At 50.8% G+C, this 12,832-nt stretch overlaps 1 protein-coding gene across 2 annotated transcripts in view; it reads right to left on the bottom strand.

Annotated features, from left to right (window-relative positions):
- Positions 1-12,832, bottom strand: part of ZFHX3 (zinc finger homeobox 3) — a 76,507-nt gene that overhangs the window by 14,998 nt on the left and 48,677 nt on the right. The window contains exons 4-6 of one of the 2 annotated variants that reach the window (XM_057383054.1): positions 11,103-11,207; positions 2,623-2,756; positions 2,232-2,432 (exon numbers count right to left, since the gene is read on the bottom strand). In XM_057383054.1, the coding sequence (XP_057239037.1) occupies positions 2,232-2,432; positions 2,623-2,756; positions 11,103-11,207 (440 nt within the window). Of the gene's footprint in view, positions 1-2,231; positions 2,433-2,622; positions 2,757-11,102; positions 11,211-12,832 lie in introns of both variants that reach the window. The other variant, XM_057383053.1, reaches the window with a different exon arrangement.

Raw genomic sequence — 12,832 nt, forward strand, 5'->3', positions numbered from 1 at the left:
GATCTGTGCTGGGGCCACCGAGAGGCCACGGGGGTCCCAAGGGACAGCCAGCCCGGCTGCTCATGATATGAAAAGGAGGCAGCACAAGCAGCAGCTCGGGGATGCTGAGCACAAGCAGSAGCCGTTACCATGGCAACAGACATATTAGACACTGCAGGTTCCTGAACGGCGTCTGATAAGGTGTTATTAACTGCAGCCTCCTCCAGCGCTCAGCGCTCAGACGCTGCGTCGACAGCGACCCGGCTCCAGCTACGGGGCTGCAATTCCCTGCCTGTGCCACCAACACCTGACACGTGCGTCAAATCATGGGATCTTCATGAGAATGAGCCAAATCACAACCCCTGATGCTGGCATGTTCTGCACAAACACTACTGATTGCTCAAAATACTGTCAGAGAACAGAAAAAGCCCCACCTTCTTCACCCCGTGCTGTGAGACCCGGAGGAGAGGCAACCCTCCTCTAAACCCTAAACCCTAACCTCCCAACCCTAATCCTAGCCCTCTCCCCAAATATGTCTCTGGGTGGCAAAGGGAATAAAGATGGCAAAACCAGGAACACACACGAGGATGAGCCTCATGGCTGGGCCAGTCCCTGCTGACCTTGCTGGGTACTGTGCTCACCGAGGGACTGTGCCCGATGTGCTCTGCACAGCATCCTCAGCTCTGTCACACGGGGCTCCTGCCACTGCCCCATGGTCAGGGGGACACAGATGTGCCTGAGGATGGACAGCCCAAWGCTCCTGCTCCTGCCCACCCATCCTGCCCGGCTCAAACCCCTCCACAGCAGCACAACAGCCACCCCACCAAACCGCTTATGCCACTGTCCCAAGGAAAGGGCTTGGCGTCTGCTCACTGCTCTCAGGAGGCCCAAACACCTGCCAGCAATGTCCTTAAGAGGTGAACAAGAGCCATCCAAACCCTCAGAAGGATTGACACATTTGAGCAGCAGCAGTGAAATGAAATGGGCACAGGCTGCAGGGGCCATGCTCTCTGCGATGGGACAGCTCTGTCACCCGGGGGACAGGGTGGCACAGCAGAGCCACATCCTGAGACACCCTGAGGGGACCAGCACCAGCAATGCAACGCAGGAAGAGAGGAGTGTAAGGGCACTTTTGGAGTGGAACTGGAACAGGCTGCCCAGAGAGCCTCTGGAGTCTTCTCTCCTGGAGATACTCAAATGCTGTCTGGATGCAATCCCGAGCAACACAATGAAGGGTCCCTGCCTGAGCAGAGAGCAGCTCCAGGGGTCCCTCCCAAGAATGCTCTTGGTTCTGTGACTCTGGCTCCTGAATTGGAGAAGGAGTCACAAAAGGAATCAAAAAATCACAGAATCACTGAAGTTGAAAAAGWCCTTTAGTCTTCCAAGTTCAACCATCAACCCAACACCACCACCATGATAAACTGTTTCCTCAAATGCCACATCCATTTGATTACTGAATGTGATCTCTAAAGATGGTGACTCCACAGCCTCCCTAGGCAGCCTGTGCCAGGGCTTTCCAACCCTTYCCATGAGGAAATTTTTCCCAATATCCAATCTAAACCTCCTSWGGTGCAGCTTGCAGCTAGTCCACTTGTCCTGTCACTTGTTATGGTGAGAGAAGAGACCTACTGCACCCAGCTCCAACCTTCTTCCAGGGAGTTTCAGAGAGGAAGAGTGACAGAAAGAAAAGACGAGAAAACTGTAAGAGAACAGCTGGGCCATGCTGCATGTGCTTGCTCAGAAGATGTCACAGGAGGGTTACAGCAAACACAGAGTTATTCACCAGTACTGCCAAGAACTGGCAAAGCACRGAGAAAGCAAACTAAAACAGGGTGCAAGAAAAAAAACACAAAGAGAAAGAACTGCTAGGAATCAAAATAAACACTTATTTTATATACTGGATGGCAAGCTCTTCAATGTAGACTCAACCTTGCATCAAATATTATACCAAAGMAACAAGTGTCTAATGTGACAATATATCCCTATCTGCTGCATCTTCCAGAAGCTTCTGTGTAAGCTGCCATCCCATGCGCTCACCTCGTCAGGTCAAGGAAACTGTATTTATCCTGATTTCACAGGGAAATCACTGAACACKTAATCTTCACAGGCTCAAGGATGGGCACAACACAGCAGAATGAGCACACCTCTATGGCAGAGCTCTGGCAGGTGAAGGAGCCGACCAGCACAGCAGCTCTCTGTCACCTTTGTGGGATGTGCTGGGATGGCAGCAGGCACACCCCACAGCCACTCACCGTCATGATGAGCTTCTCCACGCAGTCGGGKGACACGCTGTGCAGGTGGGTGAGGTGCAGCTGCAGGTGGATTTTGTTGTTGAGCATGTCCTGGCAGAGCGGGCAGCGGAGCATGGGCTGCACCGAGTGCTGGCTCATGGCGTGCACCCGCAGCCGGTTCACATCTGGGTTGCTGTACTTGCAGTATGGGCACTGGAACATCTGTGGAGTGACAAAGCAATCACACAGCTCTTCCAGATGCTCATTTCCTCTCTTAAAGACAGGCTTCAATAATTTGATGCCTTCTACCACCAGTAATCACCGTCAATCCTCCTTCTCCCATTTTTTCCTTTGCTTTTGGCACATTGGAAACACATTACCTGCACACAGAGACGAGTTTTTTCTGCCTTACCTGCTCTGATTTGGTCTCCTCGGAAGTCTTTGACCACTTAAAGGAGAGAGGYGACTCAGAGCTGCTGGGAAACGATATCCGCTTGGAGGATGCTGGAGGCTCTGTCAGCTCCTTCTCTGGCTGGCTGGCTGGGGCTGCAACAGAATGGGATTCATGTCAGGACACCCCAAAGAGGCCTGGGATGGTCAGTGACAGTGTTTCCATTTACTGCTTGACACACACCCTAAGGGCTTGGAGGAGGATGAATGTGAGCACTGCCCTACATCCTACAATGCACACCTGGCTTTTCAAAACCASTTCATTCTTGCTGTGTCCCACAGCAACGGAACTGTCACTGGTGACCAGAAGCAGAAAGATCTCTGCTGCTTCTGGGAGCTGCTTACAAGCTGCAAGTGCAAGAGACTGGGCCTGTGGCTCCACTGGACACAAATGCTTGGCCAGATGGTGCAGGCCCATGTGTGAGCTCCAGCAGAGCTGGACTGRCTCAGTAAGGCAGAGCTGGTACCCCTGGCTGACCCAGGACATTCTGTACACAGACACTCTGACATGCACTGGCCCTGGACAGGGCTGGTGGTGGTGGTGGTGTCAGCCCAGTCGATGGCACTGGGCTGGGATGGCTCTGGCCAGCTCAGCCCTGCCTCCAGAGCAACACACACCTTTGGTGCTTCCCAGCACGTGGTCCTGCCAAAATCCCGGCCAACTGGACCCAAACACTCCCACTGTGATAAGCTGAGGAAATGCCATTTTATTCCAGCCAAACAAAGAAATGCAAATGAGCCCTGAAGTCAACAGCAAAACACTCCACGAGTTGTGGTACTGAGAGAAGCACATCCCTGACCTTTCTCCTCCCCCGAACCCTGGCTGTCTGCAGTACATAAATTTGTGGGACATCTATTATTTAAAAACTATAAGGACAAGTATATTATACACAGCCCCCGTCTCCTCCTCCCCGAACACACATTCATAACGGTACTTTAATCTGTCTCGAATCGACTTCAAACCCATTTCGTCCTTAATGGGAGTTATTCATTTTCACTTGAAAGGTAATATCTGACAGCTGGATATTTAATATGATGGATCAGCTGCCGATTAACAAGGCGCTGTAGCATTCTCAGGCCAGTCCCCCATATTGTTCCCCCGTCTCCTGCTCAACTTGTAAACCTGCTGGAATCTGCTCCTTGTTTCAGATGACACTGAGAAGAGTCAGATCYCAGCAAACTGCTTCCTTCCCAAAGAGCCTTGTGTGCACCGGCATGAGCTGTATTTCCAAAGGTACCACATCACAGCAGAGAACACAATTCCCATCTCTAACTGCCCTCCCTGTCAGGCCCCAGCTCTGTGTGTTCAGCTGAATAGAGGCAAAGTGAAGTTCCAGGAGAGGGAAAGCAAGTATTACACACAGAGGGAGGCAGGAACTAGAGGATTTGATCTGGGACTGCTGAATTTCTCCTGGGACTGCTGAGTTTCTCCTCAGAAGTGCCCACAGTGAATGTGTTTGGAAGGGATCTGGCTCCCCACAGCACTGTGCCTGCGTGCTCAGTGTTTCACTCCTGGCTGGGCATGGACTCCATGCATGTACAGTCCTGGCCAGACCTGAAACCCAAACTCCAGGACTCTGCCATGCTGCCAACTCTGTGACAATGTCCAAACCAGGCACAGGAGGAATTTGCAGAGCCAGTGCTGACTGATGGACACTGTCACAGTTCAGCTCAGCCCTCACAGAACGACGGCTGCTCCGCTCAGCTCATTCCTTGAACAGGACCCTCCCTGGGCTTTACAACTGCAAAGGGCTTAAAGATGTCTGCAGGGCCTGAGCTGACCTTCCCTGATTCCTGCAAGAAACAGGAGCATCAGGAACATGGCACCTTCCCTGATTCCTGCAAGAAACAGGAGCATCAGGAACATGGCACCTTCCCTGATTCCTGTGAGAAACAGGAGCATCAGGAACATGGCACCTTCCCTGATTCCTGTGAGAAACAGGAGCATCAGGAACATGGCACCTTCCCTGATTCCTGYRAGAAACAGGAGCATCAGGAACATGGCACCTTCCCTGATTCCTGYRAGAAACAGGAGCATCAGGAACATGGCACCTTCCTTCCTTCCTGTGAGATAGAGGAGCATCAGGAACGTGGCCCCACTGTGCTGCTCCTCTGCTGGGAACAGTCTCTCCCAGAAGGYTGGGAAGGAGAGACCAGCACTGAGAGCAGCACTGTGGTAGGTGAAGGATCACCCTGCCCTGGAATGCCCTGTCTGAGATTTGTGTGATCTGAATGACCCTGGGCAGGAGCCCCATGGCTGCTGACACCGTCCACTCTTCAGTGTGACCTTGGACATGGACGTGCCAGCCCCAGTCAGGCAGCTGGGGGTCAGGACAAGCAGCTGGAGAGCCCAGCTCTGCTAGGCTGGACTGACACAGCCCAAGAGCCTGGTCTAGCCCTGCACTGGGCTGGGCTGACACAGCCCAAGAGCCTGGTCTAGCCCTGCACTGGGCTGGGCTGACAGGGACAGGCACGGCTTCGGGTCCCTTTAGACCCCTCTAGCCCGGGGGGTGCCTGTGGCTCCTCTGTGGTCCAGAATGTGTCCCTGCACTGACCACTGCTCATAGTGGAGTGTTTTTGGACACAGTGCCTGAATTCAGACCGACCATCAGCTACCCCAGGCTGCTGAACACCAGCACCAACCCTGGGAATCACAACGGGGTATTTTCTCATCTCCTTTCCACTGTGAAGCAGCCTGCTTAGAATTAGTAACAGSTAATTAAAATGCACCATCTCCTAAGTGTCCAGTTTCATTAAATGCACTTGATCCAACCCCATAACCTTAATCCTTCAAACCTAGAATTATTGATGATTGTCCAGACCCAAGAATAACTGATTTGTTGCATATAGGATATTTGTATTAGTTTTCAAGCTGACAGTTCAACTGAGAATTTTAACACCAAGACTGAAGTTTATTGTTGATAAACAGCCAAATGTACAAAATGACACATTCAGTCCACATCACAGATCAGAGGAATTAAGAACTCTGCTACCAGGAGAAATGAGGACATGGCTTGGTGCCTGCCTGCAGAGCTCTCAGCACACCCTGGGACCTTCTGTCTGTGCAGAGAGGACAGGACAGAATGTCCTGGGCTCAAAATGTCCAACAGGCCATGGCCTTSAAGGGCTGTGTGGCACTGAAGCACAAGGAAACATTATCTGTGTGTGACCATGGAAGCATTTTGCTTCGAGAKCCAGGCCTTGCATGGCAGAAAAAGAAATTTGGTTTAAAGTATGACGTACRCYTACATATTGGRTAGTATTGYTAKTACTYTGACTCTTTAAATGGATTTAGTTCMGATTTTCTGACTTAGAGGGAGATCTGCAGTTCTCAGCAACTGTCCCCTAAAGGCCAAGTGTGATGGCACGGGGCTGCCACAGCACTTCTGTRGATCTACTGATCTTCTCGCTCTCCTCAGCAGCTTCTGCTTTTCAGAGGAGAAGGAGAGATCCTCGCTGGGATTATTCCAGAGGTGAGACAGACACTTTCTTGGAAGTGGKGGCCTTTCCTTTGCTGGTTCCACAGGCAAAGCCAGTATGGATCCCAAAGCTGTTGCTCTCCATCCTGGTGGGAAGGAAATCACCACCCACCTCCGACCCATCAGATTCTTTCAGCTAAAGCACCACTGACAGCCCCTTCATCTAAACTTCCATCTCCCAACCCAGCAACATAATGGAAAAGCCAATTAAATGATTATTAATTCATGCTGCTTTCCGTAAGCCAGAAGTTCTCATCTCCCTGCATTCCGTAAACCAGCTTGCCACTTGCCCTGCAAATTTACAGTGGGGTTTCTGCTCCTGCCATTGATTTCCACACCACCCTCCCCCAGGCTCAAACAGCTCCCTGCCACAGTCCAGCCGCTGGCCTGGGAAAGTTCTCAGCAAGACAGGAACTGTGCTTTCAGTGCCTGATGAGAATTAGCAAATTCTGCATTTGGTGGTGCCTCCTTCCTCAAATCACCTCAACTGCTCTTGGAGCCATCGCTCAGCACCACAATCTGAGGAGCAGCAGAGCTGTTACTGTGCCACACAGCCCTGTCCATCGTGCCCATGGCCGCTGTCCCCTGTGCCCTTACAGCACCACCCAAAATCCAGGGCCAGTTTATYATCTGCTTCATCCATTCTCCAGAAGCTGCCACGGTCCAGGAAAGGCCAGAGCCCCCGTGGACCCCAGGCAGGGCACAGGACACCCAGTGGTGCCACAGCATTGCCACCTCCTCAGTAAAACACAGGCCAACGTTTCCTTCTCAAACACTGTTAAATTCTCCATTCCCCAAAGGAACTGCTGCTGTAATCAGCTGCTGCATCACACCATCAGGCCTGTGCACTGCCTGTTGCTCTAAGCATTTCTCACTCTGGATCTGACAGCAGCTCCACTGACAGTGAACCCCCACACTTGGCATGTGCACTCTGCACTCTCTCTTGCTGCTGCCTTGCATTGCCCTGAAAAGGGCCTAATAATTTGTTTTTGTGATGCTGTGTCACAGCTCCCCACCTGCAGTGAGTACCCACAGCTGAATCACTATTGAATGTACACACCACAGTATCCAGCAGCCCCAGCTGGCACCAGACGTCCCTGCCTTGTCCTGCATGAGCAGAGCAGCTGCCCCGGAGATGCCCAGCAGCACCAGGGCTCTCAGAGGTGGTGCTGTGCCTGGCCCAGGGCACCACAGACCTTTCCTGCAGCCCTGCAGCCCCTGCAGCATCTCCAGCACTGCCAGACCAGCATGCCTGGAGCTCTGCATGGAGCCAGCCCAGCCTCGGTTCTGGGCTGCAGTCTTTTGTGCTTCACATATCCTTAGAAAAACACCATTACAGGCAAGCTCCCAGCCCTTGTCCCCCATCCCCTCTCCCGGGTTTCCCTGCCCAGGCACCAGTGCTGAGTGGTTCCATTGTGCCCCTTGTCCCCTTCCTGCCAGGCCCCAGAACATCCCAGCCGTTAAGTGCTCCACAAATGCCAGATATTAAAAAAAAAGCAGCAAAAAGCAGCCGGGGGGAGGGGCAGGAATAGATTTCCGTCAGGATGTGCCTGACCTGTTTTTTTCAATTTCAGTAATTAGAAAGGCAGTCGGCCTGTAGGAATTATTCATAAACTGCAGGAGCTGTGCAGTATACATTTATGTTAAACATGTCAAATCCGATTGAAATCATGCCTGCCAGCACCATACTCCATAAACACACTTTTCTGCAACAATTTCCCAGCTCTCAGCAGCCCATTAATACTTCCTTTAATAGCAATCTACCACGGATTCGAATCAGRGATGGTCCATTGCACTAATTGCTCTGTTAGGTGAGCATCATGGATTAAAAAAAAAAAAAAAAGGGGGAAAAAAATAAAGCCCTTTAGGCCAGTCCTCCAGAAAGACTTCATTTCAATCTATATTTTAAGTAGACTTTGTTTGTTTTTTTTTGTGGAAAAACTCCTGATATTCTCCACGTACCCAACAATCAGTGCATTAGGAAAGCCTTTGGTAGCTGGGTCACAGCTGGTGATGGGATCTCCACCAGAGACATGAACCAGCAGCACCCCAAATCTCAGAGGCCTCGTACTGCAACCAGCAGGGCTTCAGCTGAGTATCCATCACCTGCAACCTGCCCTAAAAACGGACTTGGGATCAGCCACAACTCCTTTCCTGCTTGCTGCTTTGACTGTGGTAGGTCATGACGAGATAATGTCTAATCCTGAGCCATCATGCAAACAGCATCTCCCTGCTCCACTGTGGAGGCACTGCCACCTTCCAGAACCTTCCAGAAATCACAGAGGTATCTGTGAAAATCGAGATCCCATGAGTCCTTATATGGGATGGAGTTTTCCCTGTATATATTCAATTGGAAARTATCACCTAAAAATGTTTCTGCTTCACATTATTCCATTTAAAAATAAACACAAAGAACAAATCAATAAATTTATTTTGCAGTTGAGACATTTTGGCAAGTTTCTAATGAAAACAGAGGTTTTCCCCTTGGTGCTGACACTGACCCCAGTGCAGGCTGTACCTGGACTGTACCCTCACCCCTGAGCTGGGGCAGGCAGATGGGCAAAGGAACTCAGTGTCTCGGTACAGATTTTGCAAACCTTTAACAAAGTGCAAGAAATAAATCCCCTGTGCACAGTGAGGAAAACAAAGCACAAAGGGGAGTAAATTGCAGAGGAATGTAACGATCAAATTGCAGGTGGTGAGCAGCAAAAGGGTCTATCCCCTCCCTTTGACACGGCCCATCACTGATCTCAGCTCACACTCTCCTGTCCCCATGTCCCCATGTCCCCATGCACAGACTGTCTGGCTCTGAGGCTCCTGCAAAGGTCAGCCAGGCCATCCAAAGCTGGACAGACTGAATCTGCCCCATTCTCCACAGCAGCTCCTCTCATCTTCTTCAAAGACCTGAGGAACCTTCCCAGAAAACCCACCCCAGTGCTTCCCAGGCTGTAAACGAGGACCTTTTAAAATTTATTATCTAACATCAATCTTTCTCTCKCTAATTTAAGGCCTTGTTGTCTGTATCCTCAACATGGAGAAGAAATKATTTCCTTCCTTTCAGAAGCATTTCATGAACAAGAAGACTTATCTTGTCCTCCTCTCTGGTCTTTCTTTGGGTCAAATAAGCCTGYTCATTCCATTTTCTCCTCCTGACTGATGCTGCTGTGTTCTGGGTTGTTCCTGCTGTTTAGACTTTCTGAAATTGCTCCCCAGCCTCCCCAACATGCCAGTTCGGGAATGGAGAGCTTTCCAGTACTAATGAYACAATATTGTCACCTACACCACAAYGTCTGTGCTTCATTTCAGCCTGTCCTGAAAAGTGGCATCGAAAGCCTTCCCAAGGAGACACTGACTCCAAACAGGACCTTCTTCACATGAAGGGAAATTGGGTCATRTTGACRTGATTTGCTCTTGACAAATCTGTGTCACTTGTTCCTCATCTCATTATCTTCCCATCAGCACTTAAAAACAGTTGTTTGGTCAATTCCTGGGAAAATCTGGGGCAAACAGAGCTGGCAGGTGTGCAGTTCCCCAGCCACTGCTTCAGTCAGGGTGGGSTCGTGTCTGTCCCCTGCCACAGCTCCCCTCTTCTCTGCCCAGCACAAGAGAGAGCAGTTGGCAGGTTTGAGATGCTCCAGGCACGGTGTCCCAGCACCAGGTACAGGACAGCAGGTCAGGGCAATGCTCAGCATCCCCAGCCCTCCCCAGCGTGCTGCTCATATGGGCTCTGCTGCCCTGCTCAATGCAGTAAAGGCTTTGTGCTCTTCAGCTTTGTGACACTGTGGTCACAGCCTCTCCTGCTGCCAGGACCAGCTCTGTGTCAGCAACCTCCTCTTCCTCCTCCTCCTCCTCCTCCTCCTCCTCCAGGGAGAGCTTCCAGGTACTGCCTGCTCCCCTCCTTGCTCACGGCTCCACTTGCAGCAGGTTTTTGTGTCCCTGCTCATTTCTCTTCTGGGGCTGTCAGGAATAACCTGACCCAGTTTCTATTTGTTCCCATGTCTGAGGTCCAGGGGACCCGTCAACACAGCCATGTTCCTCGAGGAACAGGAGCAGAAACACAACTGAGGTGCGGTGCCTGCTTTGCACACCTGCTGGACAGCAACACTTGGAAATGTTATCTTGATTTAAAGTTCAGGGCAGTGTTTTTACGTGTTTGGAAGCAGGGCCTGAGTTCAGCACCAGCACATCACACATCCCTTGGCTCACACAACGCTGCTCCCACTCTCTGTGGGTCACACACCTGCCCTGCACTGTGCACACCCCACAGACTGTCCCATTTCTGATTTGCTCCTCGGCTCACAAACACTGGGATAGGAATTTCATGGGCAGGATGAAGGAATTACCCCATCCAAATTCAGAGTTTCTGGACAGAAAAGGGTTAAAAAAGCAGGCTCCTCGTTTTTCCTTACTTATTTTGAGATATAATCGTTTCACATAGAGCAGCCTTTTAAAGTGCTTCAGTTTTGGGCAAAGGGCCCTACCTACCCCTGAAGGGATTTAATCAGTAAAAAATACTTACCTTTTTCTGTGACACTTCACAAAAAAGGTTGTGCTCAGGATCACACAATCCCACACAATGAATTGATACTAAAAAAKACCTACAGCCAAGCAAAATTGCGTTTCTGGGTTAAGAATTGGTCTGTGACAGGGAGGAACACACAGAGCAACCTCAGTGAGAGCAGCCCATCCTGAGGGTATGAACTTCAACAGACCTCAAGGCTCAGCTTGCTCTCTCCATCAGCCAGGACACATCTGCCATCGACTGAGACTGAGATGGGCTGAGATTATAACTGCAGAGGTGAAATACCACATTCCACTTTGGGAAGACAAGGTAAGACAAAAGGCAGCCATGAATGCAGCAGTTCAGAAGGCTGCCTGGAAGAAGGGACTGTATAGACTGGGTACCACTGTTCTTCCCACCTCCAGCTCCTGGATTTAAAGACACCATATCACGGAATCATACCTGTCCATTTAGTCTGGTCCTTGTCCCCTCCACTCTCTTGCTCCTTGGCAGGCTCCTCAGCTTCACCAGCTGTTTCACTGGGCCCTTCCACATCTTCACTGGGTTCTTCTGAAACAAGACAAGCAGACAGTGTGACACAGACATGGGAGGCAGAATGGAAGAGTAGGTACCTCCCAAWGGGTAAGAGCAACAGCCAAAGCTCTGCACAAGTATTGGTGGCAGGTATCAACACCACCCAATGTCCTCCCAACACACCTGCTTATTGGTCAAGACAGAAACTGTAGAGGAAAGAAGTGAGAGATGAAGACAAAATGGAGAACCTTGCCTATTTTTACCACCTGGAGCTGCTGAGGTCTCCTGAGGTGTCACGCACTGTGACACGATTGTCTGCACAAGAAGGTTCTACCCAGCCACATCAGGAATCACAGAAACAACAGGGATTGACCTYCAGCCTCATCCTTGCTCCTCATCCACATCTTAAGCTCTTGGGCCCCAGTGACACGGCGCAGTGCTGACCTTGGTCACTGAAATGCCAGAGTCCACTGCAGACACATGAATCTCTCCTGCCCAGACCAAGCCTGGAGAAGCCTGGTCTGCTGCCCAGACATGAGGCACACATGGCACATGCTGGCATCCTGCCTTCATCCCAGTCAGATGTGGAGACTGCAAACCCGGGCAACACCACGCAGGTGGAAAAGCAGGAAGGAAACACTGGGTGAAGTGCTGAAAGCTCAGAACAAAGCACAGAGCACCACGGTCCTGCCCATAACAGCAGCAGGGGCACGGAGCGTGGTGACCTGGTGTGCACAGCTTCACTCCACAGCACCGTGGGACACTGTGACCGAGAGTGCTGCAGCTGCCAGAGCCTTACACCAGAGTGCAACAGCCACATCATCATCTGCTATCGAGGGTATTAATGCACAGTCCCTGTTACTGACAGGGGYTATCCCASCACTGGGATAAAGGGAACTTTTAGRCAGGAKAGCTTACAATTTTAACTCCCATTATCTGGTCAGGTTAAACCCCATGATCCCATGCTATCCTGGTATTTACCTGAACCACTGACTGGTTCAAGCACCAACCCCATCCTCCTCCTAACAAAGACAGGGCTAGAAATTCAGATTAAAAATATATATTAGCAGCTTACAGATACTCAGCAGTGCCCTTTGAGGATATGACAGCCTAGATTGGGAGTGAGAGGTGAGATGGGTGGCAGCACTGACAAAGGCATCCAACATGTAGAAAGACACATATCACYGATGGCAGGGTGAGATGGGCAGTCTGCCATGTGAGCCGAGTGCTCAAGTTTGCTGGGAGACGGGCTGTGAAACCAGCAGCTGGGTTCACATTTCAGAAATTAAAATTCCAATCTTTTTTCCACTCTAGGGAAAAAACACMACAAACTATCCCTACCCCAATCCCACCACCCTGGGGCTTTCAAACCACTTCATACAGGACTAGAGTGTCCCTTCAGCCGGGGCAGCTGCTGTAAAAGCAGATTTTAGCTGGTTTTATTAAAAACCTTTGTTAATGGGTTTCTGTATTTTATTTAAATCATCACTTTAACCTTTCTCTATGGGCTCAGTGGACAGGGTGAGGAGATGGCCCCCACTGCCCATGGCCCACAGTTCGTCACCCATGGCCCATCACCCATGGCCCATCACCAGTGGCTTGTCACCCGTGGCTTGTCATCCATGGCTCTCTCCCATGGCCCATCTCCCGCAGCCCAT

Source organism: Malurus melanocephalus, unplaced genomic scaffold (genome assembly GCF_030028575.1).
Source record: "Malurus melanocephalus ecotype Western Australia unplaced genomic scaffold, MMel_1.1 scaffold_605, whole genome shotgun sequence".
NCBI classification, from domain to species: Eukaryota; Metazoa; Chordata; class Aves; order Passeriformes; family Maluridae; genus Malurus; species Malurus melanocephalus.